General features: G+C 51.9%; 3 protein-coding genes across 12 annotated transcripts in view; 1 reads left to right on the top strand and 2 right to left on the bottom strand.

Moving 5' to 3' along the window:
- SLC38A12 (solute carrier family 38 member 12) overlaps nt 1–253 on the bottom strand; it is a 65745-nt gene extending 65492 nt beyond the window's left edge. For 2 of the 4 annotated variants that reach the window (XM_073310750.2, XM_078848690.1), the window contains exon 1: nt 151–222. The gene's annotated coding sequence lies outside the window, so the exon portion shown is untranslated. Of the gene's footprint in view, nt 1–150 lie in introns of all 4 variants that reach the window. The other 2 variants (XM_078848689.1, XM_078848687.1) reach the window with 2 other exon arrangements.
- NAT9 (N-acetyltransferase 9) lies at nt 245–6627 on the top strand. 2 transcript variants are annotated; one of them, XM_073310752.2, is made up of 7 exons: nt 245–363; nt 2071–2157; nt 2947–3056; nt 3915–4055; nt 4374–4433; nt 4664–4758; nt 4854–6627. In XM_073310752.2, the coding sequence occupies exons 1-7, from the start codon at nt 296–298 to the stop codon at nt 4995–4997; spliced, it is 705 nt and encodes a 234-aa protein (XP_073166853.1). In that variant the 5' UTR covers nt 245–295; the 3' UTR covers nt 4998–6627. The 2 variants fall into 2 exon arrangements, with proteins under 2 accessions (XP_073166853.1, XP_073166854.1); XM_073310753.2 differs by having other exon boundaries at nt 331–408.
- Nucleotides 6628–9180: 2553 nt separating this feature from the next.
- The window catches only part of LOC140897608 (polycystin-1), a 61540-nt gene continuing 43568 nt past the window's right edge, over nt 9181–27152 (bottom strand). For 2 of the 6 annotated variants that reach the window (XM_073310426.2, XM_073310427.2), the window contains exons 32-47: nt 26802–26951; nt 25980–26044; nt 24806–25029; nt 24397–24514; nt 23861–24036; nt 23016–23218; nt 22144–22335; nt 21092–21246; nt 19774–19904; nt 18611–18779; nt 17375–17503; nt 16061–16235; nt 15206–15493; nt 12650–12784; nt 11863–12177; nt 9181–10648 (exon numbers count right to left, since the gene is read on the bottom strand). In XM_073310426.2, coding sequence (XP_073166527.2) covers nt 9932–10648; nt 11863–12177; nt 12650–12784; nt 15206–15493; nt 16061–16235; nt 17375–17503; nt 18611–18779; nt 19774–19904; nt 21092–21246; nt 22144–22335; nt 23016–23218; nt 23861–24036; nt 24397–24514; nt 24806–25029; nt 25980–26044; nt 26802–26951 — 3342 coding nt within the window. In that variant the 3' untranslated portion in view covers nt 9181–9931. The other 4 variants (XM_073310428.2, XM_073310430.2, XM_073310431.2 and 1 more) reach the window with 4 other exon arrangements.

Here is a 27152-nt window from a genome sequence, read left to right as displayed (position 1 = left end):
AGAGCCCCCCCAGCTCCCACCCCAAAGCCCCCAGCTCCCACCCCAGGGCCCCCGCACTGCCCAACCCCCCACATGTCACCCCAGAGCCCCATCTCTCAGACCGACTCCAGACCCCGTCCCCGGCCCACAGGCAGCTAGCTCCTCCCGTACCTGCGCTCCCAAGGACCCGGCCAGCACACCCGAGACGCCACCCTCATCCCGTGGAACGTACAGAGCATGCGCGGACTCACCGCGCAGCGCTAAGACCTTCCGCACGCGTAACGAGGCCAACCCTAGCCCCTGCTCCGCCGATTGGATGCGCTGGATCACGTGCGGGAGCGCGGAGCCGCCCGGCCGCACTCGACTCGGTGGCATGCGCCCTAGGTGAGGCACTACGGCGGCCCGCAGCGGGTCGGAGCGAGACAGGAGGTGCCTTGTAGCCCCAGGACCGCATGGGCTAGATATCCCCCCCCCGGGCTGGGCGTCCCCCTCCATTGCCTCCCATCCGCAGCCCACGGGGGGCCAGCTATCCCACCTGGGGCTGGATGCCAGCCCGACTCCCCCCCCCCCTCCACTCCCCCCCCCCACCTGGGGCTGGATGCCAGCCCGACTCCCCCCCCCCCACCTCCACTCCCCCCCCACCTGGGGCTGGATGCCAGCCCGACTCCCCCCCCCCACCTCCACTCCCCCCCCCACCTGGGGCTGGATGCCAGCCCGACTCCCCCCCCCCACCTCCACTCCCCCCCCCACCTGGGGCTGGATGCCAGCCCGACTCCCCCCCCCCACCTCCACTCCTCCCCCACCTGGGGCTGGATGCCAGCCCGACTCCCCCCCCCCACCTCCACTCCCCCCCCCCACCTGGGGCTGGATGCCAGCCCGACTCCCCCCCCCCACCTCCACTCCCCCCCCCCACCTGGGGCTGGATGCCAGCCCGACTCCCCCCCCCCACCTCCACTCCCCCCCCCCCACCTGGGGCTGGATGCCAGCCCGACTCCCCCCCCCCCACCTCCACTCCCCCCCCCACCTGGGGCTGGATGCCAGCCCGACTCCCCCCCCCCCACCTCCACTCCCCCCCCCCACCTGGGGTTGGGCGAGAGAGGGGCTGGATGCCACCCCGGCTCCTTCCCCCCCACCGGGGGCTGGGCAAGAGAGGGGCTGGATGCCACCCCGGCTCCTTCCCCCCCACCTGGGGCTGGGCGAGAGAGGGGCTGGATGCCACCCCGGCTCCTTCCCCCCCACCTGGGGCTGGGCAAGAGAGGGGCTGGATACCACCCCAACTCCTTCCCTCCCCCTCACCTGGGGCTGGGCGAGAGAGGGGCTGGATGCCACCCCGGCTCCTTCCCACCCACCGCCCCTCCCTTCCCCTCCCACCACCGGTGCTGGGCGAGAGAGGGGCTGGATGCCACCCCGGCTCCTTCCCTCCCCCTCACTTGGGGCTGGGCAAGAGAGGGGCTGGATGCCAGCCCGACTCCTTCCCACCCACCTCCACTCCCCCCCCCCACCTGGGGCTGGGTGAGAGAGGGGCTGGATGCCACCACGACTCCTTCCCACCCACCTGCCCCCCCCCCACACCCAGGCCTGAGCCTGAGAAGGGCTGGATGCCACCCCAGACTCCTTCCCACCGACCTCCCTACCCCCCTTGGGGAGGGGCTGGATGCTGCCCATTTCCTCCCCCCTCCTTTCTGGGGCTGGAGAGTGATGGATCTGTGTCCCTCACTGCTTGGATGTGACGCAGTGGTGTGGGGGCAAATGGCTGCTCAGTGCTGACCTGTCAGACTAGGGCCAGTTTTGGTGTGGGGCTCGTCTCTTGCATTTTCTCATCACCTCTTACAGGTGTCACTTAGCCAGTGTCTCCTTTGCTGAAAAGACCAGGATAACCCATTAGGGGAGCAGAAAAATGTATGTGGGGGGGGGGGAGAGTTTGTAAGGAAGTAAAAAAAAAAAAAAGTTGGGGCCCATTATTTAAAGGGGTCTCCATGAGAAAGTGAAATTCATTATAGTTACTCAGTTTCAAAGAACAGATGTTGATGATGTACTTTTCCCTTGGCATCTTTAAAGACTTCAGTAAGTTACTTTCTGTCTCTCTTTCAGGTTGGAGACTATGAAGATTAACCAGAACACAGTCTTACAGGGGAAAAAGGTGACCCTGGTACCATACACCTCTGCTCATGTATGCCGGTATGTAGCCTGACATCTGTTTCTATTTTTAAAGTTCAACTTTATTTTTTAAGGGAATTTAGCGCTCATGGAAGGCTCTGGGTTACCAGCCCTGAGGCCTGAAATGATCTCTTTGTCTGTGTAAGTGGCACAGCACAAGCAGCAGCAATGCCTATGTTGGCTTGCCCCTCTTCCTTGCTTCTGCTCCTGAGCAGCCACCTCTAGGTGTGAGATGGCAGCTCAAGGTCCTTGATCCCTCCCCTGAGACTGTCATCAAAGGTGGACAGCAAATGTCAGTGGTGATGTTTGTTTATCCATGTGGACACTTGTCCAGTTAGAAGTGGGCTGAGCCCACTAGCTCATTTCACGTTGGCCACCAAACAGTCATCAGAACTGCTGCTGTTTCAGTGCTCACTATAACTTTTTCCAAATTGCTTGTGAACAGTGAAACTTCAACTCATAAAAGCTGAACTGGTCTCTGAAAAATTTAAATGTTAAGCCATGAGTTTGTAAACTGCAGACTTGGATGATTGCAGTCTCAGTGCAAAACAGACTCAAGCGAGGTGTTACACACCCCTATACTATACTTCATTTGTGCGCCTGGGTGAAGGAGTGTGTGTACTGATGCCTATGTTATTTCAGAAGTTACGTGAGCCTTGCAGCCCCTGGCCAATAGGGCATCTATAGCAACTTGTAGTTTTCTGAATAGGTTCATGGTAGGGGGACAGTCTGACCCTTAAAGATTTCAGTGGAACACAACAGGTGATGTTCTAAATAGGTCTGCATTCAGTTTGTGGCACTCTCCATCAGGTACCACGAGTGGATGAAATCGGAGGAGCTACAGCGACTGACCGCATCTGAGCCACTGAGCCTGGAGCAGGAGTATGAGATGCAGCGCAGCTGGCAGGAGGATGCAGATAGTGAGGTGTTTGAATGTTTTGCAAGAGTGGAAAGGTGTAGTGAACGCTTCCGCCTCACTGTTGTTCGGAATCACAGCTAGCTCTGAGTTTCTGGCAGGTGTGATTCTACAAGGCTATACTGTAAGGGGTGTGAGCCATTATAGCAGGGCAGTAGCCCCCCTAGAGTTAAGGGTGAGACTAGCTTACTATTTAACTGCCAGTTTTGTTCTAAATGCTCTAAAATCCACGTGCTTAATCTGCTTGTCTTGAAAATTGCTGTGTCTCAGGGGGGTGGGGAGTAGTGTTAGTGGTTCAAATTTGGGGTCATTTAAGGAGTAGGTTCTCAGGCTATAACCCTCCCTCCCTCAAAAATTACGTAACCAACATTTCTGGGTCTCACTGTCATCACTGGAACCTCTGAAAACCAGAGGTTAACCCTTGTCTTGGTCAGTAGTGACAGCACGAGACGACATACTGAAAGGAGCCGAGGGATAGACTAGGTGACTCAACAGGTTGCTTCAGTCTCTTATGTTCACATTCAAGGTTCTTTGCCTGAATGTACTGTAAAAGGCGATGAAGTGGGGAAACCTAATCCACATTAATTTTATATATTGCATCAAGTTAAAGTATTTGTGTGAGCCCTGGGTCCATGCAAACCGAAACCAGCATAGATTTTCTAGGGTGCTGCTGGTAGTGGCAGTTGTGATAAGCATGCCTGTCTGGCCCAGAGCCCTGATTACTGGTTCATACAGGCTATTAATACATGCAGGATGTTGCTTCTCTGCCCATTGTCCATCATCTTTATTGTCATACTTCAGTAATTTGTGAATGATTCTTAAACATGCCCTGTGAGTTCTGCTGCTGTCTCACTTTCCCCAGAATGCACGTTTATTGTACTGGAGACTGAGAGGTGGTCTGGGCAAGCAGGTACCGAGGAGGACTGCATGGTGGGGGACGTGAACCTGTTCCTCACAGATATGGAAGATCCAACAGTGGGGGAGATAGAAGTCATGATTGCAGGTACAATTAAGCACAGCCCCAGGCTGCTAATGCCACTATCACCCTAATGCCACCCTCTGCCCTGCAATAGCTGTTAGGTACGAAAGCATGCAACTGGCTTCAGGGGGATTCTGACAACTCTCCTCATCAGATAGTGGTAGCATTGGCTACAGCTAGATGGAAAGTAGGCAGATAACATACAAGCTTCCTGTGCTCTGAGCTCTACCAGTGCAATTCAGTCCTTATCTGCAATCCGCTTTCTGCTAGTCCAGCACATGACTGAGTTACAGGGTTTGTGTTATATAGATGGACACCAACGTCTGTTCTTTTCTCTTTTAGAGCCCAGCTGCCGTGGCCGAGGGTTTGGCAAGGAGACAACTCTGATTATGATGTTTTATGGTAAGGATAGCTAAATGTGGGAGGACGGAAGTCATGTGATAGGGACACACAGGCACACGTGCTCCCGTTGGCTGCTCTGCATATGTGGAGAGGGTGGTGGATATATACACCAGCCCCCATATTTAAGGAGCATGGGAATCGTGCTAGTCTACAGTCATGACAATGCAATGTTATGGAGATACATGTGTGCAGCTAGGGGTTCTTATCTCTCTTTCTCGCTTCTCCTGTAGGAGTAACAAAGCTGGGAATTACCAAATTTGAGGCTAAGGTTGGACAGGAAAATGAAGCTAGTATCTGCATGTTCAAAAAGCTTAATTTTAAGGAGGTGAGGTACCAGCCTGATCAGGAGAGCCTCCCCTTTTGAAGCAGCATTTAGCTAAGGCCTGAGATCAATCTGGGTTGTTCTTACCTTGTATATAGGTTGCCGTGAACAGGATCTTCCAGGAGGTGACATTGAGACTGGATGTGAATGAGCAGCAGAAACAGTGGCTCCTGGAGCAAACTAACCACGTGGAGGAGAAACACTATAGTGTGAACCTACAGACTCGTGCCTCTGAGACCTGACATCTCTTCCAGAGGCAAGCAGTCCAGACCCCTGCTAAGTCTCCAGGGAGGAAGGGTTTGACAACATTACTGAGTGCAAGTATGGAAAACACTTGGGACCAAGAGTGAATCAAACGACAAACTGATTTGTTATTACTCCACATACCTGGTGTACCACCTGTGAAATGCTGATCTTCCACAGCAATCGCGTCAGAGCATCTACAGCGGCATTCCTTTGCAATAGTGCCTGGAAGCTGGGATGGATGAACCGATGCTAACAGGTTAAGCATAGAAGTACACCTTGGCTGGGAATGGCCCTTTTAGTCACAAAGCTCCCTCTGCCCTGTTCTAGGAAGGGACTGTCTACACCTCCAGGGCCTATAAACATCAGTGAATTGGCCAGCAATGCTGTCAGTCTATGGATGAGCAGAGTAGACTGGGTTCCTAGCTAAAACCCCACCATCCGTAGCAGAGTTCCTAGTGTCACAAATGGAGTCTGAGCCACAGGAGACTCTGGCCTGCTTTGTCATATGAACGGACACATACAATGCGACTTAACATGATCTAGAAGGCAAAATAGCTCATTTGCCATCCGTGGCTGGTAAAGTGGTGGATACAAGATTAAAAAATAAAAATAAAGTCAGTGGATCTGCTCGACAAGTTGTTACTATTCCAGGTACTGCAGGCACCAGGTTTTCCCCTCTTGGCTTTGTGTTAATCTTGGTGTGCCACCATTGGCAGCTGCCCCACCATCCACTTGTGCATGTTTTAAGCCATTGTGTAGCTCATCACAGCTCTTGGCTAGTGTGAGCACAGCTTAATGGGAGAGGCCAGTACAACTAAGATCAGAGAGGGGTTGAGTGCCCTCCTCTCCCATTGAAGTGAATGTGTGTCGTGGGTACTTCATAAAGGACACCTGGCTGACTTTCTTCGAGCCAGCCATGGTAAACTATAACACTTCTAAAAGGTTAGGAACTAACGTGCTAAACTGCCAGCATGTAAAGAGAGCAATCAAAGAGGATGGAATCAGAGTACTAAATTACCTCTGTGCATCAGACTTCAGCAGACGACGATTTTTGATAGGTAGAAATGCCTGTCTCAGTGTTGCTTGGTACAGGTACTGAAAAAGGGCCATCGCTGTGACAGGGTATCCATAAAAAGATGAGTGAGAAAATTAAATTGCACAGAGGATGTAAAGAATAAAGCAGCTGATCTGCTACTATGCTTATTTAAAACCATCTACATTACAAGACAACCAGAGAATGGCTAACCCCGAACCCAGCCTTTAAGGAAGCAATAAATAAAACTGGTGGAACTGACTGCTGCAAGGTGGTGTTGACACCTCTTAAGTCTCCAAACCAGGATTAGTGCTCAGGTGAACAAGAACATGCATTCTGATACCATAGTAGTCACTACTGGGTCCAGTTGGCCCACCTTGATTATCACTACAAAAGGTCCCCCTCCCCCGCTCTCCTGCTGGTAATAGCTCACCTTTCCTGATCAGTCTTGTTACAGTCTGTGTTGTAACACCCATTGTTTCATGTTCTCTGTGTATATAAAATCTCCTCACGATATTTTCCACTGTATGCATCCGATGAAGTGAGCTGTAGCTCATGAAAGTTTATGCTCTAATAAATTTGTTAGTCTCTAAGGTGCCACTAGTCCTCCTTTTCTTTTTGCAAATACAGACTAACATGGCTGCTACTCTGAAACCTGTCATACTTTGAGGTGGCGTCCTTGAGGGTAAGTGGTTGCTAGCAACCCTCCTCCATTATTTGACTGCAAGCTTTATAACTCAGCAAGGGAAATCTGACTGACTCCCCTAATAGAATTGTTTAGCCATTCCAAAGAACAATCAGATCGTCACACATTAGCAACAGGCACTGGGCAACTACTCAGAACTAAACTGGATCAAGGGCAAGGAGGTGTAGTCAGTGCACCTAACACTCCCTCTTCAGAAAAGGCTGTTTGCAGTCACAGGCCAAGTCCCAGAGGGAGCAGCAATGGTTTGTTTCCGTTGTGGGGCAGGGTAGTAGGTTTTAACTGGCTTTTTTTTAAATCAGTAATTGTTGTCATGTGGAATTTTTAGTGCTGCTGTTTGTGGTGTTAGACCTAGGGCTTTCTATGCTGATTTTAGTTCATGTAAATGCATTTATTCCTATGACTAACATTAAAACCAAGTGCAGCAGAAGTGGATTGTGGCATTTTAATAAGTGAGTAAGTATTTAGTGTGGATTTTGTTATAGCAAAAGCCATGTGCAGTGTTGAAGTGAAGAGGAGCTTTACGTATAGCTGGGATTAAATTTACAAGGGCTAGTAATCTTCATGCTGTTTGATCACCAGCTGGAGTCAGGAATGAATTTTGTCTCCCTGGTACAATTTTGCCCAATAAGCCAGGTGCATTATGGGCTTTTCTCTGCTTCCACTAAACCAATTGCTATACACCTTTGCTGCAGAGAGAAATGGGAACTGAATGTATTTGCACTCTGGGATGCTAGTTTCTATGTCTGGATAGCTGCATTTTTCTCCCTTAAAAATCTACTGCCTAGAAACGTTGTTTTAGAAGTGCCACTGCTTACGGCATGAAGCCATTGAAATAAGGTTTATGCTGCTCTAGCAAAGTAATGATCGTGATCGCACTCAGTAGCTGGATGGGAACTGCATGTGTGCGAATGAAGAATTTTCTGCCTGAAGCTGGGCCTGTTCCTGCTGCAGTGAGAAGTCAATGGCGTGGTGTTGCTATGACCAACACTGGAACTAAACCCAACTGAAATGGATCAGGAAAATAATTTTATTTTCTAACTTCTATATAGAATTCTCCCAACTTTCTGAAGAGAGGCCTGGGCTGCTGGACATTGTTGTAGAAATGTAGTGGGGTAAAAGCCCTACTTTGATTACATTGCATGGAGTGAAAGACTTTGAATGGTGCTACTTTTGTTCCTCCTCTGTGATGCTGAAGTGGGCTAAGGCCTGTACGTGAGGTCTGGCAGCTAGTTGAAGTCAAACATTATATTCTAATAGAAATAAGTAACCCTTGACCCTATAAATGGAGCCATTTCATCCCATCCCTGCCATGTTATCTGTGTCAGGGGCATTATTAAAATGAGACAGGCTCCATAGTGGACAAAACCAGGGGGCAATCTGCTGTTCCCAAAAGACCCATTGGGGGTGCATGTAAACAACCTAGGCCTGCGTGCTGCCCTCTACCTTACAACTGTTCCTTGTGCTGGGCCTGAAATGGTGCCGGACCAGGGGGAGAGAATGGCCTGCGGTTTGGTATGTGTGTCACTGGAAATTCTTCCCTCCTGCTCACTGGTGTCAAGGTCCTGAAGATGCCTGCTGCCCTGTGTCTGAGTTGTTCAGTCCTCACTTCTTGCTGGATTGAGGGGCTGAGAACACAAAAGACTAATGCATCTGTGTTGCTGCCGGTAGCTGGGTTCCCTTAGCAGTACCTCACCCTGTCTAGAAGTGCTAATGAGACCCAGCCCCTTTCCCTGACTAGAGGCTGTGACATGAATCATGAATTTCCTCCTCTGACTCTTGGAGCCCTGCCACCCTTCACAAAATCATATCCAAGTGAGAGTTATGAGCAAAGAGACGATAAACTTTGATGACATCTCTCCTGCCCAAGCAAGTGCTTTCACTGCATTGGAAACAGAGCTGCAGAAATGTAACTGGGGATGAGGGACGGATGCAGTTTACAGTCAACAGGGCATTCAGAGGGTTGGAAATCTTCCATTTCAGCCTCCTGCTGGGCTTCATCTAAGAGGTACACAACAGCCATCCCTAAACACACTGCCTCCAGGTGATGGGACCCAAGCTGCAAGGCATATAAATCCAAACGAAGGATTAGGGATCAGGGTTCTTTGTAGTAACACGGTTATGATGTGTCACACCAAGAAAGTTAGCTGGGGCAGTGGGTTGTTCGGGGTAGGAAATTCTGATTGCTAGATAAAGGAGTTGAGCGAGGATAGGGAAGGCCTCAGAAAGCGACCCTGGAAAAAATGGGAACAGCAGCCACGGCACCACCACGCCAAGGGCCATGCTTCAGTGTCTACAGGAGGAACAGACTGGGGAGCGCCCAGGACACAGTTCACAAAGGGAATGAATGGGCGCTGGGCACTAAAGCCAGGAAATGCAATGGCCAGATGCAAGTAGCAGACACAAAAACACAGCCGTACGGACAGACCAATGCATTCAACCATTCTTACCTTTATAATAAATCTTTTAATTGAGTTAGCGAAATACATTGCATGGTTGTGTCTATAATGTGTGTGTACTATAGCTGGTGTTAGTGATTAATTCATCCACACATTCTTTAATGCCATTAAAAAAAAATAATCATCCAGGAGTTGATTCTCAGGATAGAATTGTTCAAGGGTAGCTACTGCACCTGCCTTTGTTTCAGCCTATTCAGGAGAGTGTTCCAAAGCGCTGGGAAGCAACTGACAAGTCTCAGTCTGGGGGATCTCAGCAGCAATATGGGGAGAGCTTCTTGGGGGGTGGTTGCTCCAGCTGCCTTTCGATTAGCCCATTTCTGTGAAGGGGGGAGGCCGTCGGCACTAATATGGTGAAAGGGACGGACTTGCTACTGTATCATCAGCCATCATATCTCTTGCAGTTCTTATGAAACTGCCCACTTTATTGTTCACTTCTGAGGGGAGCACCACCATGTAATGATTTTGCTGGGTTTCAGCTCTGCCCCAGCAACTGGCATCACATGCCCACTGTCGGACCCCCTGAGGAGTTGGGAACAATGGCATTCTGGTGCACTGTGCTGGAGAGGGGTGAAGGACTGAGCTAATGCAAAGATTTGTCCTTCACAAGGACAGCCTTTGCCCAGCAGGGTAGATGCTGTGAGTGAAGCACCCTTTGGAAATTGAGAGGCCTCCGTTTCCAGGGCTGGGACAGGAGTCTGACCTTCCCTTAATGACCTGATTTCTACCTTCGTCTCATTACACGTTCTCAGCTCCTTCTGTTTGCCATGCTCTTCTCTTTAACGGGATCTGCCTCTGAGGAACTTCATGGCACAAACTGCCCTGCCCCTCCTCACTCTTTGGTCTCCACTTGCACGAAATGCCTGGTGCCTGGGTAAGCCTTTGGTAGAGATCAGTTGATATTGGAGGGCCAACCAGCCTGGATGCACACCCAGCCACTGGGTGAGGTATCCCACCTGCTGGAGGCTGCTGGACCAGCTTGTGCCCATCAGTGGCATTGCCATTGGAGACCTTGGCCCTGTGGGCCCTCAGTCTGACCAGGGCAGACTCCGGGAAGGTGCTGTAAGTCCTCGGTAGCTCTAGCTGCTTAACTGATGTCACCTTCTCCCCCTGCAGGCTCTTCTGTCCCTTCTTGTCATTAATTCTTTTCTGAGCCTGTTCCAGACCCCTCTCCAACTGGCATACATCCTCCATGACTCTAATGACCCGGTCAAACTGGTCCAGAAGGTTATTGACTGCAGAGGGTAGACGGTCCAAGTAAAACTGTACATTGTATGGCTCCGGGACAGGGCTCTCTGAAAGGGCCAGCTCCTCTGAGCTGCAGGAGCTGGAAGAGATGGTGGAACTGGCACAGCGGAAGATGGTGCCAGCAGACAGGAGGCGGGAGCGTTTGGAGTTCCTGGAGGAGCGTGAAATCAGGGAGTCCATCCCTTCAAACTTTACTTTGTGGCGGAACTGAATGACAAGGAAAAAAGAGGAAATCCCCTGAGAATCCCAGAGCCTAGTGCTGCTACCTTTGGTGGGGTAAGAGGGCCCGTGAGCCCCAACAGTGCGCTCTTTCCTGCGGTGTTAGTTATAGGCTTTTCCATCACACTTTATATCAAGGTTCCATTTATAATGGTTTAGGAAGGGTTAATAGATGGTTTAAATCATTAGAGTCCAGGTTGCTTACAGCCATCTTTTCCACATACTAGAGAGACAAGGTGTGGGAGGTAATATCTTATTGACCAACTTCTGCTGGTAAGAGAGACAAGTTTTTGAGCTGCATAGAGCTCTTCTTCAGGTCCCCTTGTCTCTTTCACCAACCTAAGATGCTACCTCATGCACCTTGTCTCTCTAATATCCTGGGACCAACATGGCTACAACACTGCAAACATACTACTCTCTCTAACATGCTTATAACTTCCATTAACCATTTATGAATGGAGCCTTAGATGGGGAAGCTAAGGCAAGTGACTTTCCCAAGGCCAGGCAAGAAGCCAGCGCAGGGAAATGAACCCAGATATCTCTTAGCCACAAGGCTGTCCTTCCCCTCTCCAAAGAGAGGAGCAATCCAAGATCGCCTTGCATTATATGCTCCACTCTCTGCTTCTTCCAAGTCTTGACCTGCTAGGATCAAATCACACCCATGTAATCCCACTGCAGCCAGTAGACCGACTGGGGGATAGCAGCTGGGTAAAAGCTGAGCCTTACTATCCAGAAGGAGAGGAAGGGGGAAAAGTGAGCCCTCTTACATGGAAGCTAAATTCCCTTCTCTTCCTAAAAGGCTGGTCGCTCCAGGGCAGGATAGAGGTTAGGGAAGGATAGGGGGCTAGAGTACAATCTCAGTAACAGTGGTGTAAAGCCGAGGGACCCCATGAAAGGAGTTAATCCAGATGTACCCTGCTGTAAGATCAGACTTTACCCCAGCCTAAGAGTTGAGGGATTCAACCAGTGCTTAATTTGTAATGAAAAAGAGGCCAGGGCTCAAGCAATTTTTTTACATTCATAACTGATGCAACAAGCCCAGAGGTGCCAGGGCTTGGAACTGCCAGGCCCAGAAGTGCCAGGGCTCAGCCTGGTCAAGCCCTGACAAATTAAGCCCTGGTTTCAGTTCACCTTGCTCTGATGCTGCAGCACCAGACTCGGGCTTGCTGGCTGCTCTACACCCATGTTTCCCCGTTTCTTACCGCTTTAGTTTTGCTGAGCCCCATCCACAGTTTGAACCTCTTCACAAAGAACTCGATCATCTCGTAGTCCTGCGGTTCAATAGCAGGGCGGTACATTTCAGCTTGGACAGTGCGGTAGCTGTGAAGGATGATAGCACAAAGGAAACGGCTGCCAATGCAGAGCAAGCTGACCATGAAGCTGAGGACGTATGCAGTGCCGAGGGTGGGGAATTCCTGGATCACGGACAGGAGAGCCACTTTCCCATGGAGGGCCGAAAGCAGTGCATAGACAGCACATCGGAATGTTCTGAACTCCTCTACTGTAGCAGAGAAGGCCTGGGAATGAGAGAGACAACGTAAGGGTTATCGCTAGGAAAGGTGTCTTCACCATTTCCTGTCTACAGCATCCTGAGCAATTGCACAAGCCCCCGTTGCCCTCATGTGGGGGTGGGTCGCTCCCAGTCAACTTTCCAGTTCACTGATGAAGCAGAGCAAAACAGACGGCGTGAATGCATATGAGCACTAGACTCTGATCTCATCTCAGCAGTGGGTGGGTCCCTCTTGGGGAGCAGTGGAGAGACTGACTGAGGAGCTCTGGGGAAGGGTGGTCCTCCTCTGACAGAGCTGATGCCCAGCGGCAGAGTAGCAGGGAGACAAACGCATTGCATTGTTTTGTATCAAGCCTATACAGGAATTCACTGCATAGTGCCCTGTACCGGTAAGAGTCATGACCACGCAGAACCCCATCCTACTCTCCACACACACTCCCACTGCTGAGAGCCAGTCTCTGCATAACCTAATAACCTACCAGACATCCACACTGGGCATAGACAAGGAGCAGCAGGAGGAAGAGGAGCATGGCAGCCACTAGCTCTCCCAGTGCATGCTGGAATGTCTTCCCAAACGCAGACCATCTCCGGACAAAGCGCAGCTGCCGTACGATCTAGGGGGAGAAGGTCCATTGCGGAGCACGAAGCCTGGTTAGATGTCATCAGAAAAGTGACATTTCAAACAGCCCCAAGTATATTCAGTCTGCTCTGTCTCACACGAGATGTCTGAGGAGCCTGTGTGGCCAGGTGAGGGAAGCCAGGCGAAAAAAGGGCATCGTCTTTCTTAAAGGCCCAGTCTTCGTTCTGGCTATGACCCCCAGTCGCAATGTGGCCGTTAAAAGCTGCAGCCTGGGCAGAATCTTCCATGCCTCTGTAACCAACCAAAAGCTGGCGTCTGTTGAGAGTTTTAACCTGGCTATGGGGTTAGGTCCCATCTACACTACATTTTAACCACATTGCAACCAGGTCATAGGACAGCGGTACCGTAGTTGGGGGCCTTATGTGCTCGTGCTGCACTCCCTGAATGGATAATCCAGGCGCACACAAGCCAGCTGGTACAGGGGGTCCCCGGTATATCAATAGGGGAACATGTTCCGATTCACATCGGTCCTGATCCACATATCAATCGCTTCTCCTTTTGCATGGCTTTTCTTTGGGTGCTTCCCCTGGCATTCAGGAGATGCTGCGAGGGAAAGGGAGGAGCAGGGATTGGGCGTGCTCGGAGGAGGGGTGGAACTGGGCAGGAAGAGACAGGGCAGACCATTATTTCTTATGGGGAAAAATTCTCCGGTATCCATCGTTTCAGTATCTGTCGCCCTTTTCAAGAACGCAACCCTGATGTATACTGAGAACCCCCTGTATGCACTCATCTGGCATGCACACTCCATGAAAGCGGTGTCTTGGGAATGGCCAGCTCTCAGACGTGATCTCTTGTGTCAGAGATCCCCATCCTCCCAGCTCTCCAGGGGGCTGCTCCGGGGGTCCCTTTCTCTTTACTGACTCTCCAGCTTTGACTCCCAGCAGCCTTTATCCGTTTGTTTGCTTGCTCTTTTATTGTCTATGCATTAAGCAAGTAATGGTCGACAGTGAACCATAAATACAGCAAGCCTGGAAGACAGCAGCTGGGCCACTCGGCCAATTCATTAGGAAGCGGGAGAAAGGAATGAAGATATTACATCTCAGCAGCAGCCCCAATGACAATTATAAGGTCATAGTGGCATAATTTAATATATGCATGCTAACGAGAAGGTATACATCATCCAGGCTGTTAGCAGCTCAGGCCTGACACTGTCTCACACCACTTGCCACCATGCACAAGGGCTGCTGGATGAAGAAGGATGTCCTACTTCCATGTGGTGGTGAAGATATTATTACAGAGAGACCAGATGGGGCCAGAGCAGCTGGGACTCTCAGAGTAACAGAGAGAGCGATGTGCTGCAGAGGCAGGTTGGGGGATCAGCCATTGATGTCCGGCCAGAGACTTCAGAGTCACCTGGTTTATTTATGAGAGAGAAACCACTTTGGCTTCAAATTCACCCTATGATCTGCTCCCACATAATTCTCCATTGGGGTGAGCGGTGGGGACTGTTACCCAAGGGAGTTAGGGACAGCTGGCAGCAAGGGTTGTGATTGCTGAAGGCACCACGAGTCCAATCACATACCCCTTCATGTAACAAGAACCAGGGGTCACCCAATGAAATTAATACGCAGCAGGTTTAAAACAAACAAAAGCAAGTACTTCTTCACACAATGCACAGTCAACCTGTGGAACTCATTGCCAGGGGATGTTATGAAGGCCAAAAGTATAACTGAGTTCAAAGAAGAATTAGTTAAGTTCACACAGGATAGGTCCATCAATGGCTATTAGCCAAGATGGTCAGGGACAACCCCATGCGGGTGTAAACCTCCAAGTGACAGAAGCTGGGACTCGATGACTGGATGGATCATTCAAAATTGCCCTGTTCTGCTCATTCCCTCTGAAATATCTAGCACTGCCACTGTCAGAGAAAGAATACTAGGCTAGATGGAACATTGGTTTGACCCAGTATGGTGGTTCTTATGTTTTTATCTCTCTACAAATTCCAGCCCATTTCCAGGTGCCCTCGCATGCTGGTGATGGCAGATGAGAATCTGGAATGTGTTTAGGTCATGCAGCCTGGCAATGGTTGAGGGGTTACACCAATGTAACGGAGATCAAGATCGGCCCTGATTTATTCCTATGCACAACACCCAGGTGGCTTTCTAGTGATGGCTGTTGAGTAGATCAAATGTTTCCCACAACATGTGAACTAGGGCTCAGACTGAACAGAAAACCAGTGGAAAGGCTCCGATTGAGATTTCTATGGGAGATGAGCCAGGCTGTTAATCAGCAACTTTGGAACATTGGGAATGGGGTTCCCGACATACACCGAAGGACCCTGGGGAGGTGTTAGAGCTGGGGAGTGGAAGTCAGGACTCCTGGGTTCCATCCTTAGCTCTGCAACTGACGTGACATGTGACCTTGGGGAATCACAGAACTCTGTGCGCTCACTCACCTTCAGCGTGGTGGTGGTCAGCAGCAGGGCTGAGAGACAGACTTCCATCCGAGCCAGCTGTGCCACTTCATAGAAGCTGGTGAAAGCCTGGCGGTGTCCCCGGTAATGCTTGAGCCGCACATCTGCCAGCCAGATGTGCGCAAAGTGCAAGGCGCCAACTGCAATGGAGAGCAGCGCCAGGAGCAGCTGGAGCCAACAGCGGCTCTGACCCAAACAGGAGGCCCCCTCCTGAGACAAGAGCGACAGCTCTGGCAGGAGAAAGGCCACGCTGAAGACGAGCAGGGAGACCTGAAAGAAGCCAGAGCAAGTAAGAAAAGAATCTGCCTTCCTGCTGCACATTGGGTTAAGTAGCAAGGACAAAGGTGGATACAGCAGGAACCTGGTAGCTATGGTGCTACTTCTGAAGCCTAAACAAACAGAGCAGGTAACTAGCATCATCCCAACAGATACAGAGTAGCTACTGCACACAGGAATTACTCTGTTGTGTGCCACATCATAAGGGACCAGAGAGCCAAGGTACACCACCCTGTCACTAGGAAGCAGAGCCTTGGATAGATCCCCCTGGAATATCCATTGGGAATGCACTCCTGGGATTCATCTAATCAGAGACTGTAACCACCACAGACCCACATACAGTCAGGCAAACATTTATTTGGACTGTAGTTAGCTACCACTGCGGAGCTAAGGTTTCCCTGCAGACACCTATGATATCATACAGCAAACTCCTCCTGCTGAGACTGTTTGTGACACCACCTCTGGAGAAAGCAGGCCCACTGGAGCGGGTTAAACATTGGCTCCATTCTGCTGGGAGACAGCCCCGAGCCTTGGAAGCATCTCGCAACGCAGAGTACATACCACAAGGGCAAGTGGAAGGTCCAGCTGCGTATGTAAGCGCAGCATTTGGTAGGGTAGGATGAGGATGGAAGGAACAGCCGGTCTGACTGACGGGAGCTCGAGCAGGAGCATTACGGCCACGTACAGGTTGACATCAGTGTTGTATTGGGTAAACTCCAGAAACACAGCTCTGGTCCTGTCGTGCAGGGAGAGAGCCAAGAACAGCGGGCTGAGAAGAAATATTTTCCAGGGCTCTGGAATGCTGGGTAATTGGGCCCAATTCTTGGTCCTCCTAATGGGGACATTTCAATCTGATTGCTGGGAAACACTGTTTCGACTTTCCACTTTCAGGGATAAAGTTGGGATACCCCTAACAGGTCACTAGCCATCAGATTCCCTAGGCTGTGTACAGACATACAATGCTACGTCAGCTATCCACCACAGAGGCAAATCACCTGCCATCTATAAATTACACCAGAAACTCCCAATGTTGCCATTATCTGCATTTATTCAGCCTCTCTCATGCCATTCGGATAAGCAAGGTTGAACTGAACCATTTCTGTGGGTGATCTCAGCCTTACGGTGATGCTTTGGGATCCTCTGAATATTTTGAGAGCCTCAATTCCTACCCTAAATCAGGGTCTCAGCCATGCTGCCTTTCGGCCCCCTGGCAGCCAGACTCAGGGACCCCCAAAATGATGCTGTGAAACCTACTGACCCCAGCCAATGGTGTATATATAGCATGTGAGCCAGCTGCAAAGTTATTGGGTCCCAAGGAGTCCCAGATGCAGTGGAAACAACAGTGCATTTTGTCCTCACAAACCCTGATTTTCCCATCTGGAGGTCCTCCATCCCCAGGGGTTTGCTCCCTTATTCTAAGTGGCCACCGCTGGCAATGTGCCCTCAACCAGATTGGTTTTGGTGATTAAATTGACAGTCTGCTCTCCAGCCCGTGCCAGTCGGTGGCTCAGCAGTTCTGGCCATTGCACTGTGCAGTTCCGTGGCCTGGAGGATCTCTCTCTTTCTCTGAGTCATCTGGAGTTGCTCCGCTCCACTTCAGAGCAAGGGAATGGGGGCAATGGAACAACAGTGGCCACCGCACAACAGGAGAGAACAACCGACATCACCTTGCACTCTCAGGATGGTCATGTCCCACTCAGACGGCTAGACAGACAGAGCAACTGCAGGGGAGAAATAGCCATGCAATAACCCTCCCTCCCACAGGTAAGCACTTAAAGCACCCAAAATGATGCTGTGAAACCTACTGAAATTAATTTCAATTTCCACTTCCCAGCCCAGTTGTCAAAGAAAAAGGTAAGGCCCTGAGTGACTAGCCTTTTGTTGATCCAGTTGCTGGCTCGCAGGTCAGCCAGTGTCCTTTGGGCTTTGGCAGAGCTGTTTCCAAGCTCCCTCCAGCAGCCAGTGTTAGTGTGGTAAACTCTGACGTGCCCCCAAATCCAAAAGCTAGAAGAAATGGATGGGGAGACCAGAAAATGTAGCTGTGAAACAGAGTGAGCGAGAGGCTGGATTGGGAGCCCTAACTTGGGCTGTGATCTGGTCAGATCCCAAGCTAGAACAGGGATGGACCAGCCCCACATTTAGATGGGATACCTCCAGGGAAAACCCAGGGTGCTGCAAACAGGTGAGCTAGGGATTCAGGCCATAACCCTATTATCTGAGTCTCTAGTGACCCAGTGCTTCTGCATAGACCTTTGGGTAATACGTGAATTGAAATTCATGGCCACTTGTTATTAAAGACTGCATGGCCTGTTCAGTGAGAGACGAGATCTTTAATCCTTGTGTCATGGCCAACTTCCAACCTAGGAGGCACATATTCTGCCTCCCTGGATTTGCTCTGTATTTCCAGCTGGCTGTGGTCTTCTCCTTCACTTCCTCTCTTGTGCAATTGCGTAGTCGTTGTTGTGGGCTGTGACACAGTTGCTGCGTTCCAGTGTCTCCTATGTGTGATATAGCTATATCTCATCTATCCTGGGGTCTGCGGCTGCAAGGTGTTGAGCGCCTCCTGGATGGTACTGAGCATCCTCACCACTCACTGAAGTTAATGGAAGTTGCAGATGCCCAGCCACTTGCAGGATCAGGTCCATAGTTTGTGAAATGCTTTGGGATCCTTCTGAATATTTAGTCCTGCCTCAGTGCAGGGGACCGGACTAGATGACCTGTCGTGGTCCCTTCAAGTCCTACGAACGACTGCTATCTAAATAGAAGGAACCTTACTGCCGATTGTCAGCTAGCACTCAGGGAAATTGGAGATGCCACAGCCCTGGGTGGGGAAAGAGGGCAAGAACTGGGGTAAATCACGTCCCCCATGGAGTCATTGTTGGATTGGGACACTCCCCTGGAAGAGTTTCTTGTAAAAACAAAAGTGGAACCTTCCTGGTGGTTCAGTGTGAAGCAACCTGGGGCTACTAGACTGGGGACTCCTGAGCTGACCCATGGGACGGGGAGCCCAGAAGCGGAAATCCACAGCCAAGCGTCTTGGTTGCATAACTGCACCATTCCTGCTCTCAGCTGCCAATTAGTGCCCACTCCGCCCCGTGCCAGCGTTCTTACCCGATAGAGTCATGGGATGAATTCTGGAGACTGGGATCAGAGCATGCGTCTCTGTCCACTTGGCCACTCCTGGAAACCTCTGCTCTGGGCGCTGACAAGTGGCAGAGGAGACAGGTTCTGTTAGTGACGTGACGTGTCAAGAGAGACCCAAGCCCAGGTTGGGGGAGCACTGAGGGTGCAGAAAACCAGAGGGGGAGGACGAGATTTTGGGTTGCACATTAATAAGTTCAGATGCCCATTTAGAAACAACACTCCTTATTTTGCTCTCCAGATCTAGGTTATCCCAGTGTCTCCCCTCTGCACCTAGCCTGTGTCCTCCACCTCCTCCATTGCCCTCCACCCCCTCCTTCCAATCCCAATTCCTTGTTTGATTAGGGTTCAGCTGGGTGTTCCCCCATCTTCGCCCTCCCACATTGGCCAGCAGGGCTTGCTCCAAAGCATCAAAAGGGGGGCCTGAGCCTGCATTCCTGACTCAGACCAAACTCCCATGAAGGTCAGTGGGAGGCAGGACTGCAGGATCAAGAGCAGGGCTCTCTGTCCTGTCCCCCACCCTCCTTCTGTAGGAGCTCCCTTCGCAGCACAGTCAGCCTCTGTTGGCTCAGGAAGTTCCAGCCCTGCACCAAGATTCAATGCCTGGATGTGTCCAGTGATATCCCATAGCCACTGGGATGATCCTTAGTCCCCATCTCCCCGGTGACTTCACCTCCTCTGTGCCCATGTCTGGACCTGCAGGCTTTCCTGCCTTTCCATTCCCCTGTGCGCCGCCCTTCAATGCTCAGTGTTTGGGGAAGTGGCTGCTGGGCTGTGACCCCCCCAACCCAGTATTACACACAGGCTTCAACCCCCGGGACTGTAGAGATAAACCAGTTAGAAACATCAGTACCCCCTAAACTTTCTCTAGTGGTTAGAGCAGTGAACAGGGAATCTGAACCCTCAGTGTTATTGGTAACACTGCATGATCTTGAGCTTGTTATAATCCTCCCGTGCCTCAGTTTCCCTACCTGTCAAATGGGGGATGATGCTTTCTTTCAGGTCTATACTCCAGGCTAGCTAAAATGGAGCAGCAGACTCTCTCTGGCTGGTGCCATTTTGGGGCCCACATTCCTCCCCACCCAATACCCTTCTCCCAGCCAGCAGTAGGGGATGATTTTACCAGCCCTCACCCAGATCCAGAGGTACATTCTCAGCAGAGCTCTCCTGCCGGAGACGAGGCACCCCAACCAGGGTCAGTCGGGGATTGTTGTAGAGGTAGCTCAGTAACACAGAGTCTATCCACTCCCACGTGTCGGTGTAACTGCAAAACAAAGAGGCCAGGGGAACAGGTGCATTTCACCCCAGTGCAGTATAACTGGCTGGCACCCTGTGTACCCCACCATCCCACCCCTGCAGAACATGCCCAGCTGAGTGGAGTCCTGTTGTGGACTCTCAGCTTTCCTTATTTAAGTCAGTATGTTTGTAGCCCTGATGGTTGTGAAGATAACCATGAAAATAGGAACTGAGCACAAACCAACTTAGCGTCGTCTTCCCTGAGTCTGCAGAGAGCCTGACATGCTCTGAAAGGGGTGAACTGCCCCATTCGTTTCAGTGGGTTAACTCTGAAATCTAAAGGGGGCAATTTAAATATCAACCCTGTTAACCATTTCACCGCTGATCATTAGTATTATTTAGTGTTTGTATTGTGGCAGCACCTTGCAGCCTTAGTCGTGGACCAAGGCCCCATGGTGCTAGGCGCTGTACAAACTCAGAACAAAAACATCCAGCTCAAATGAGATTATCCCAAAATTCCAAACTGCCTCCTACCCATCACCAGCTGACCCCTATCCAGCTCCAGCTTCCCCCTTGCTACTTCTACAGTGAAATTATTTGTCTATTACATAGTGCCTGGAGGCCCCGTTGTGTGAGGTGCTGTACAAATATACTGTAAACAACAGGCCTTGGCCCAAAGTGTTTACAAGTTCTGCACCGGCCATTCAAAACCTGCAGCACAAGGAAAACAAACAATGTGTGGGTGGTGTAGAAGGAATTACATTGACTATCAGTAGAAACATACAGGGGATGCTGCGTTAGGGGTCATTGTTAGTTCCATGGTAACTCATGTCAAAAACATTCCATATTTAAATTGCATCAAAGCCACCACCAGGTTTCCAGCCTGGTACCCTAAAACTCCACAGATTTCAGGTGTTCTCACTCCAGGGACAGAGACAGTCTTAGACCAGAACTGTGGTCCAGCTAGCCCATAATCCCATCTCCAGTGACCAGCATCACTGCAGAAGGCAGTTATGTCATAACCGGCACATGGGGAAATTTTCTTCCTGAAGCCTATTAGTCAGCTGTTGATTGATGCCCGGAAGCATGAGTATGTGGGGTCTTCAGTATAATACAACTCTACATACTCAGGCTTCAGGGCATCAATCAACAGCTGAACAACAGGCTACAACAACACATCACTGCTCCGCCCCTTACCCCACCTGGGGTCCTCACCTGCGCACAGAGGAGAAGTTGAGTCCTCTGTTATTTGGGGCGGCGACGGCCTGTCTGACAGCAGCGTGCAGGAGATGGATATTGCGGTGGTGGACGCAGCTCTGGTAGTTGACAGTCAGAACCACCAGGAGAAAGAGCATGTGGGTGAGACAGCTCTGGGGAGAGGGAGAAAATGGAGGCATTCAGGTAAGGAAAGCTGGATCATGGGCTGATAAAGGGGATTCCGCAGGATGGGAACTGCCATACAAGGGCAAGCCAAGGGTCAGTCGAGCTCATCTCCTGTCTCCAAGAGGGGCCAGAGCCTGATGCTCCAGAGGAAGATGCTAGAAACCCCATCTTGGACAATCTTGGAACAATGGGAAGCTTTTCATTGCCTGGCCATCAGGCCCAGAGCCCTGCATCACGAGCTTTGGAGAAAGCCAGGAGTTTGGACGGAATCCAGCTCTCTTCAGGTGCAGCTAAACAGCACAAATCCAAACTCACACTGACATCTAGTGGCCACAGTGAGCCCTTCCAGCTGTGATTCTGCCTTTTAGTTCAATACATCACACATCCTCCACCCCACCCCTGCCGCCGCGGCCCCTTTGGCTTCTGGTACAAAACACAGCCAAGGCTTCTGGGCCTGGGTGATGTATAAAAATCCACGCTGGCCTCCTTCTCTTGCCAGTAAACTGGTGCTCTCCTGTAGCTCAGCTCTGAGCACGGGGGGTGCATTATAACACTGGCACTGCGGTCGGAAGGAGGGGCTGGGTTCAGTTGCCAGCTGGTGCCCTTAAGTTGTAACTGGAGAGCTGGTGCCCTCAGGCAGGGTTCACTGCCCAGCCGGAATGCAGCTGCGGGTGAAAATAGAGAATGGGGACAGCAGAAAAGAAGGGTCTAGGTTAAATTCCCCTTGGGCCGTTCCTCAGAGCATAAGTGTGGCACTCCGTGAATGTCCTGTATCCCTCCCTCGGCATCCCAAGGACTCCCTAGGAGCTGAGTGATGGGGGTCCCCCACTGGCTTCTTAGCAGCAGCCAAGTGAGGTGGGGCGAGTCCCAGGGGAATGCGTTACCCTCATCAGCGCTCGGAGTGCCCGCACTTTCCTCGCCTCCTCCTTGGCTTGGAGAAGCCCGTATCCACAGGGCACTCGCACCTTCCCAATGCGCTCGGGCATTGGCTTTACCAGCGGCTCTTCCACCAGCCCCTCTCCTTCACTGTCCACCGGCTTGGTGATGAGAGCAGCATGCAGGGCCTCCAGCACCACCTGCCACGACAGGACAGTGGAGAGTGTCTGAGACCCAGCTCTCCAGGGCCAGGGGCTGTTACTCTTCTAAGGCCGCAGAGAGCAGCTAGTCACCCCGACCCACAGAGCAAAGCCCCATGGGTGGAAGTGGGGGATGCCCAGAGTGAAGGGGGAGGGGTGTTGAATAAACCCTCAGTGGGGGAGGGCGAAGTCTCCAATCTCCACTGAATGCCCCCGGCTTGATTCCAGCAGGGTATGCAGTAGCTCCCATCCAGCCTCCTGGGATAACTGGGACAACACTGCCCCAACTTTACAGACTGGGAAACTGAGGCACAGAGAGGGCCAGCAGCTTGCCCCAGGTAACACAAGTGAGTCAGTAGTAAGCAGGGATTCAAACAAAGCCAATGGGCGAGTGTGAAACAGTCCCTCCTCTAAGTCTGTGTGCAGGAGGATCTGCACTGAGGTCTCCGGAGTTCCATCCCCACTGGCCACTCACTCACTTGTGTCACCTTGGGCAGGTCATTCACCATTTCCCTGCCTCAGTTTCCCCATCTGACAATGGGGGCAGCGTCATCCCACCTTAAGGGTGCTGTGAAATAACAGATGTCTGCAAAATGTTGTGTGGCTCTCAGCTGGAAAGGGCTGGGAATGGGCAAAGCCGGAGGGTTATCTACAGCGCTGAGAGGAGTAGGGGCAGTTACCTTCAGTGGCTCCAGCAGCACAAAGGAGGTGACGAAGGAGAAGACGCAGGAGATGAGCCACATTAGGGCAGTGTGGTCATGGAGGGAGGAGCCATAGAGGATGGTGACGGTGAAGCAGCCTGCTAGAAGCAGGAAGATGAAAGCATAGGTCATGGGCATCACCCAGCCAGGGAAGAGCCACTCCAAGGGTCTGCGGGAAACCCCTGCAGGAAAAGCAACCAGAGTTGTTGTTTAAACCCCCATCATCACTTGGACCCTGCAGACTCAACATTACCCTCCCCTGCCCACAGCACTGGGGCAGCCCCACTGCTTCCCCTTGCACGGGGGCAGGGTTTGGCATTTCTAGGGCTATAGAAACCAATCCAGCTGCTTTCACTTGGCTTCCCTTCCTCTGCGCTGGGATCCAGGCTCCCCTCTCCTCCCTGGTTGCTGCCTCTCCCTGGAGATGCAGCCGTTTCAACCTGTGTTTGGAGTTATTGCTCTCGCCAAGCATGTGGTGGCCCAGCGGCAGGCATGTGGGCCGCAGCTGCGAGATTTGGCTTCCCTCCCAAACTGGTGCTGTGGGGCAGGAAACAGGGATGCACCGTTCACTTCCCAGGTGGTACCGTGGGGGTGCTAGGTGCAATCTCTGCTTGGAGCAGTCAGAGAAGAACGGGAGGAAGAGGCATTCAAACCATGACCTGCAAGTTGCCAACAGATGTTAGATCCCCGCAGTGACCCAGCCTTAGGGTCCCCCCGATGCGAAACCATTCTCACAGGCAGGAATTCTCTTCCTTCCCCCCACCTCAGCCCCATTGGTCCAGCTCAGTTAAGGGTGGGTCCCCTTTTCCAGGTGCCTCACACACCGATCCGGGTGGAGAAGGACGACACTGGGGCAGACAGAGGCTCTGGATCAGGGTGCAGCGCGCTGCCAGGGCTTGTCAGGGCGGAGATATAGGAGAAGGACTTGTGCAGGAAACCCCAGCCGCTCCTCCCCTGCTCTGGGATGCCATCGGACCAGGTGCTGCAGGAACTTTCCATACTGTAATGGGAGAGAGATGGTGGTTCACGATCATCAACCACTGAGCCTGGGACTGGGGAGAGGCCCCCTGAGCTGCACCAGAGCCCTTGGAGATGGGCGGGACATTAAATACCCAAAACTAAAAGAAAACAGAACAAGAGTTCTGGGCTCTGAATTCTGAGCTCACAAAAAGCACCACCCCTCGGGGTCAGGGTCTACAGGTGTCCCATTCCTGGCAGTGCAGCTGCGGGAGAAACGATCTCGGAGAAGGTCAGACTAGATCGTAATGGTCCCTGCTGGCCTTATGCTCTATGAATCTCTCTGGCCTGGGCTCCCCACTTAGTTTTTTGGGGGTGCTCTGAGCAGGGCCTGGGTACGTACACATCGGAGACTAGATCCGCCTCAGCTCGGGGCGAGAACCTGCCGCTGTCGGACGTGACGCAGTCCGAGGAGCTGCTCCACTGAGTCTCAGCTATGATGGAGTTGAGCAAATCTTCCTCTGTTAAGTGGAGAGGGAGAGGATGGTGCTCAGTGAGACAGCTTTGCAGCCAGGGCAGGAGAGGAAAGACAGGAGCACCTTGGGCTCAGTTCTAGCCTCACAGAGCTCAATGGCAAAACTCCCCTCGGCGTCAGTAGGAGCCAGGGCCATTCTGTCTATTGTAGCAGCAGATGCATTTGTCACACTAAAGCTGGACCTGCACACTGTGAATCCTGAGCTGGAGAACAAAGATGGCAGGGGGAGGGGGAGGCTGGGAGGAGGAAAAGGAGAGAGGAGATTTGTTTGGGGTACCAGAGTGGGTGAGGCGGTCGCCATGGCTGTCTCTCCTGCTATCCTCAGAGTCCCCTAAGGAGAAGGACAGGGGGTCATCATCAGAGCTGGATGCGGACTCAATTCCCAGCTTCAGCAAGGCCTTCTTCCTCTTGAGGATCCGACTTTGGCTCACCAGGGGATCTGAGTTCAGAAGATCTGGGATGTCGAAGATGCTGTCGCAGGAGGGCCAGTGTTTCGCGACCCTGCAGAACCAAAGGGGCGACACACTGCTGAGCTCTGGTCCTAGTGCAAAGGAGGTCCCTTCCTGGCTCGGACGTTCAGAGTGTGACAGTTCTGGGTTTGGACAGGAACCGCCCTCCTGCCTGGCCGGTCATCGGTCATGAATTTGTCATCTGCAGTCTAACCATCAGACCAGCCTATTAACATAGGCCCCGTGTCCCCTCTGCTGCATGGGGCTCGCATTTATCACCTGTCTTTTTATGGGCCTGTGCAAATTCCTCAGTCCAGACATCAGCTGGAGAGGGTTTATAGACCCCTTCCACCCACAGAGATATCTCCATAGACTTGTCAAAGCTCTGAGGAGTCTCCTCATCTTAGCTGCCTTGTAGTTTCCCCACCGGGACCCTCCTTGATGCTCTGCATTGCAGCCCCATCCTTCTGGCCAAGCCCCCTACCGCCCTGGCTGGCTGGATTACTGGCATCAGAGCCCGACTGCAGAGCTGCACCAGCCATTCCAGTGCCACTCCAGGCCCGCACAACCAGGGTTACTGTATCTGCCGGATGCCAGCGCAACTGCAGATTCGTTAAAGCACAGAGGCTGAGCTCTCCCTCGATGTAAAGCTGACTTGGGGAGTCCTTCCATGAATGGGATGTAGTCGGAGCTGGCTGGGGAGTTAAGTTACAAATGCCTGAATGCAGGTTTTTCCAACAATGCTTTGGTTCAGAATATAATGGGTTAATTTTCACCAGCAAGCAGAGACCTGATGCTCTCTTGCCAGCATGGGTGTGTTACTGGGGCTGTTCTCTCATCCCCATCTTGGAAGAAAGGAGAGGGTCACCCCATCAGCCCCCTGCCTGCATCTGCCTCTCTGCAGCCATGTCCCCCCTAAAGCACTGATTCAGGATAGACACGAATCTCCTTCAATTAAGGGCACTGCATCCCCTTGTCCAGCCCCCTTTGCTGCAGAAGTACCTTGCATTGCCCACTTCGGTGCGATTCTCCTGGGTGGACACTGGCCTCCTACTCCCAGGTGACTCCTGAAAAGGAAGGGATGAGGGGGGTGCAGATGAACTATGAGGGGAGACAAAAGCCACATGGTCAACAGGACTCCTGGAGAGTGTCCCCTGGCACCCATCCTGCCTTAGAGCAAGATATCTGTTTCCCTTTGGCTTCCAGCCCCCTATGAAGCTCTTTATATGAATGACCATTGCCCTTTAGAGAACACACCCTTCCTTGCATCCAACCAAAGAGAAGCTTCCAATAACAGAGAAAGAGGGTGCTGCTGAGATTGCACCCTGTTTTACTCTAGTCCAGCAATGAAAGGATTAAGAAAAGCCTTCAGGATGAAGTGTGAGGGGCTCTCCCCTCTGCGCGGGACCTGCCTCTGGTAGCTGGAGACACTGGGTTTGCCCACACTAGACCAGTGAGGGTTTGTATTTGCACTCTCATAGCTCTGAAAGCAGAGGGGTCAGGGATGAGGGCTCTGCGAGGAGAGTTAAGGAGTGACTCTACTCAGCAGGTAGGATGGCCTGGGCTGAAAATGGTGCTGACCTCCAGAGAGTGAGCAAACCCACCCCATCTGCAAACCAGGGCATCCTGACTCCTGGCTCCTTTGCTAGAGCTCAGTTTTCAGAGAAGTCATCTTTTCCAAAGCCCAAGGGCAGTGGTGTGTGTCTAGAAATACAGTGCTCACCTGGGAGGGCAGTGAGACAGACAGACACGTAGCCCCTCACCTCCCAGGGCCTTTTCTCTGTACGTCACCAAAAGGTGCCCATAGAATGGCCTTTCACTTACACCACTGACAGAGCTCCCGTCCATGATGGACTCCACCCCGCCTGGGATAGACAGGAAGGAGGAGCTGCCCCGGTCAGCGTGCTCCAGGCACACATCCATCTCCACAGTCTGAGAATCCTGCACAGGTGGGTTGGGGTCTTCCACAACCACCTGTCAGAAACAGAGGAATGAGGAGTGCTTCCTGCCCAGAGGCTGTGACCATCCTGAGGGCATGCCTAGAACCAGGTTCCAACCCAGTCCCTTTGCACTGGCGCATTGCCCTTCTCGGAAGATGTTGACATGTGTTAGATTCGGTCACCTGCATATGCACATGCTAGTGTGTGCCCAGATGTCAGTGAGCACATACGAAGC

Source organism: Lepidochelys kempii, chromosome 14, assembly GCF_965140285.1.
Source record: "Lepidochelys kempii isolate rLepKem1 chromosome 14, rLepKem1.hap1, whole genome shotgun sequence".
Lineage (NCBI taxonomy): Eukaryota > Metazoa > Chordata > Testudines > Cheloniidae > Lepidochelys > Lepidochelys kempii.
This window is presented reverse-complemented; position numbering and strand designations above follow the sequence as displayed.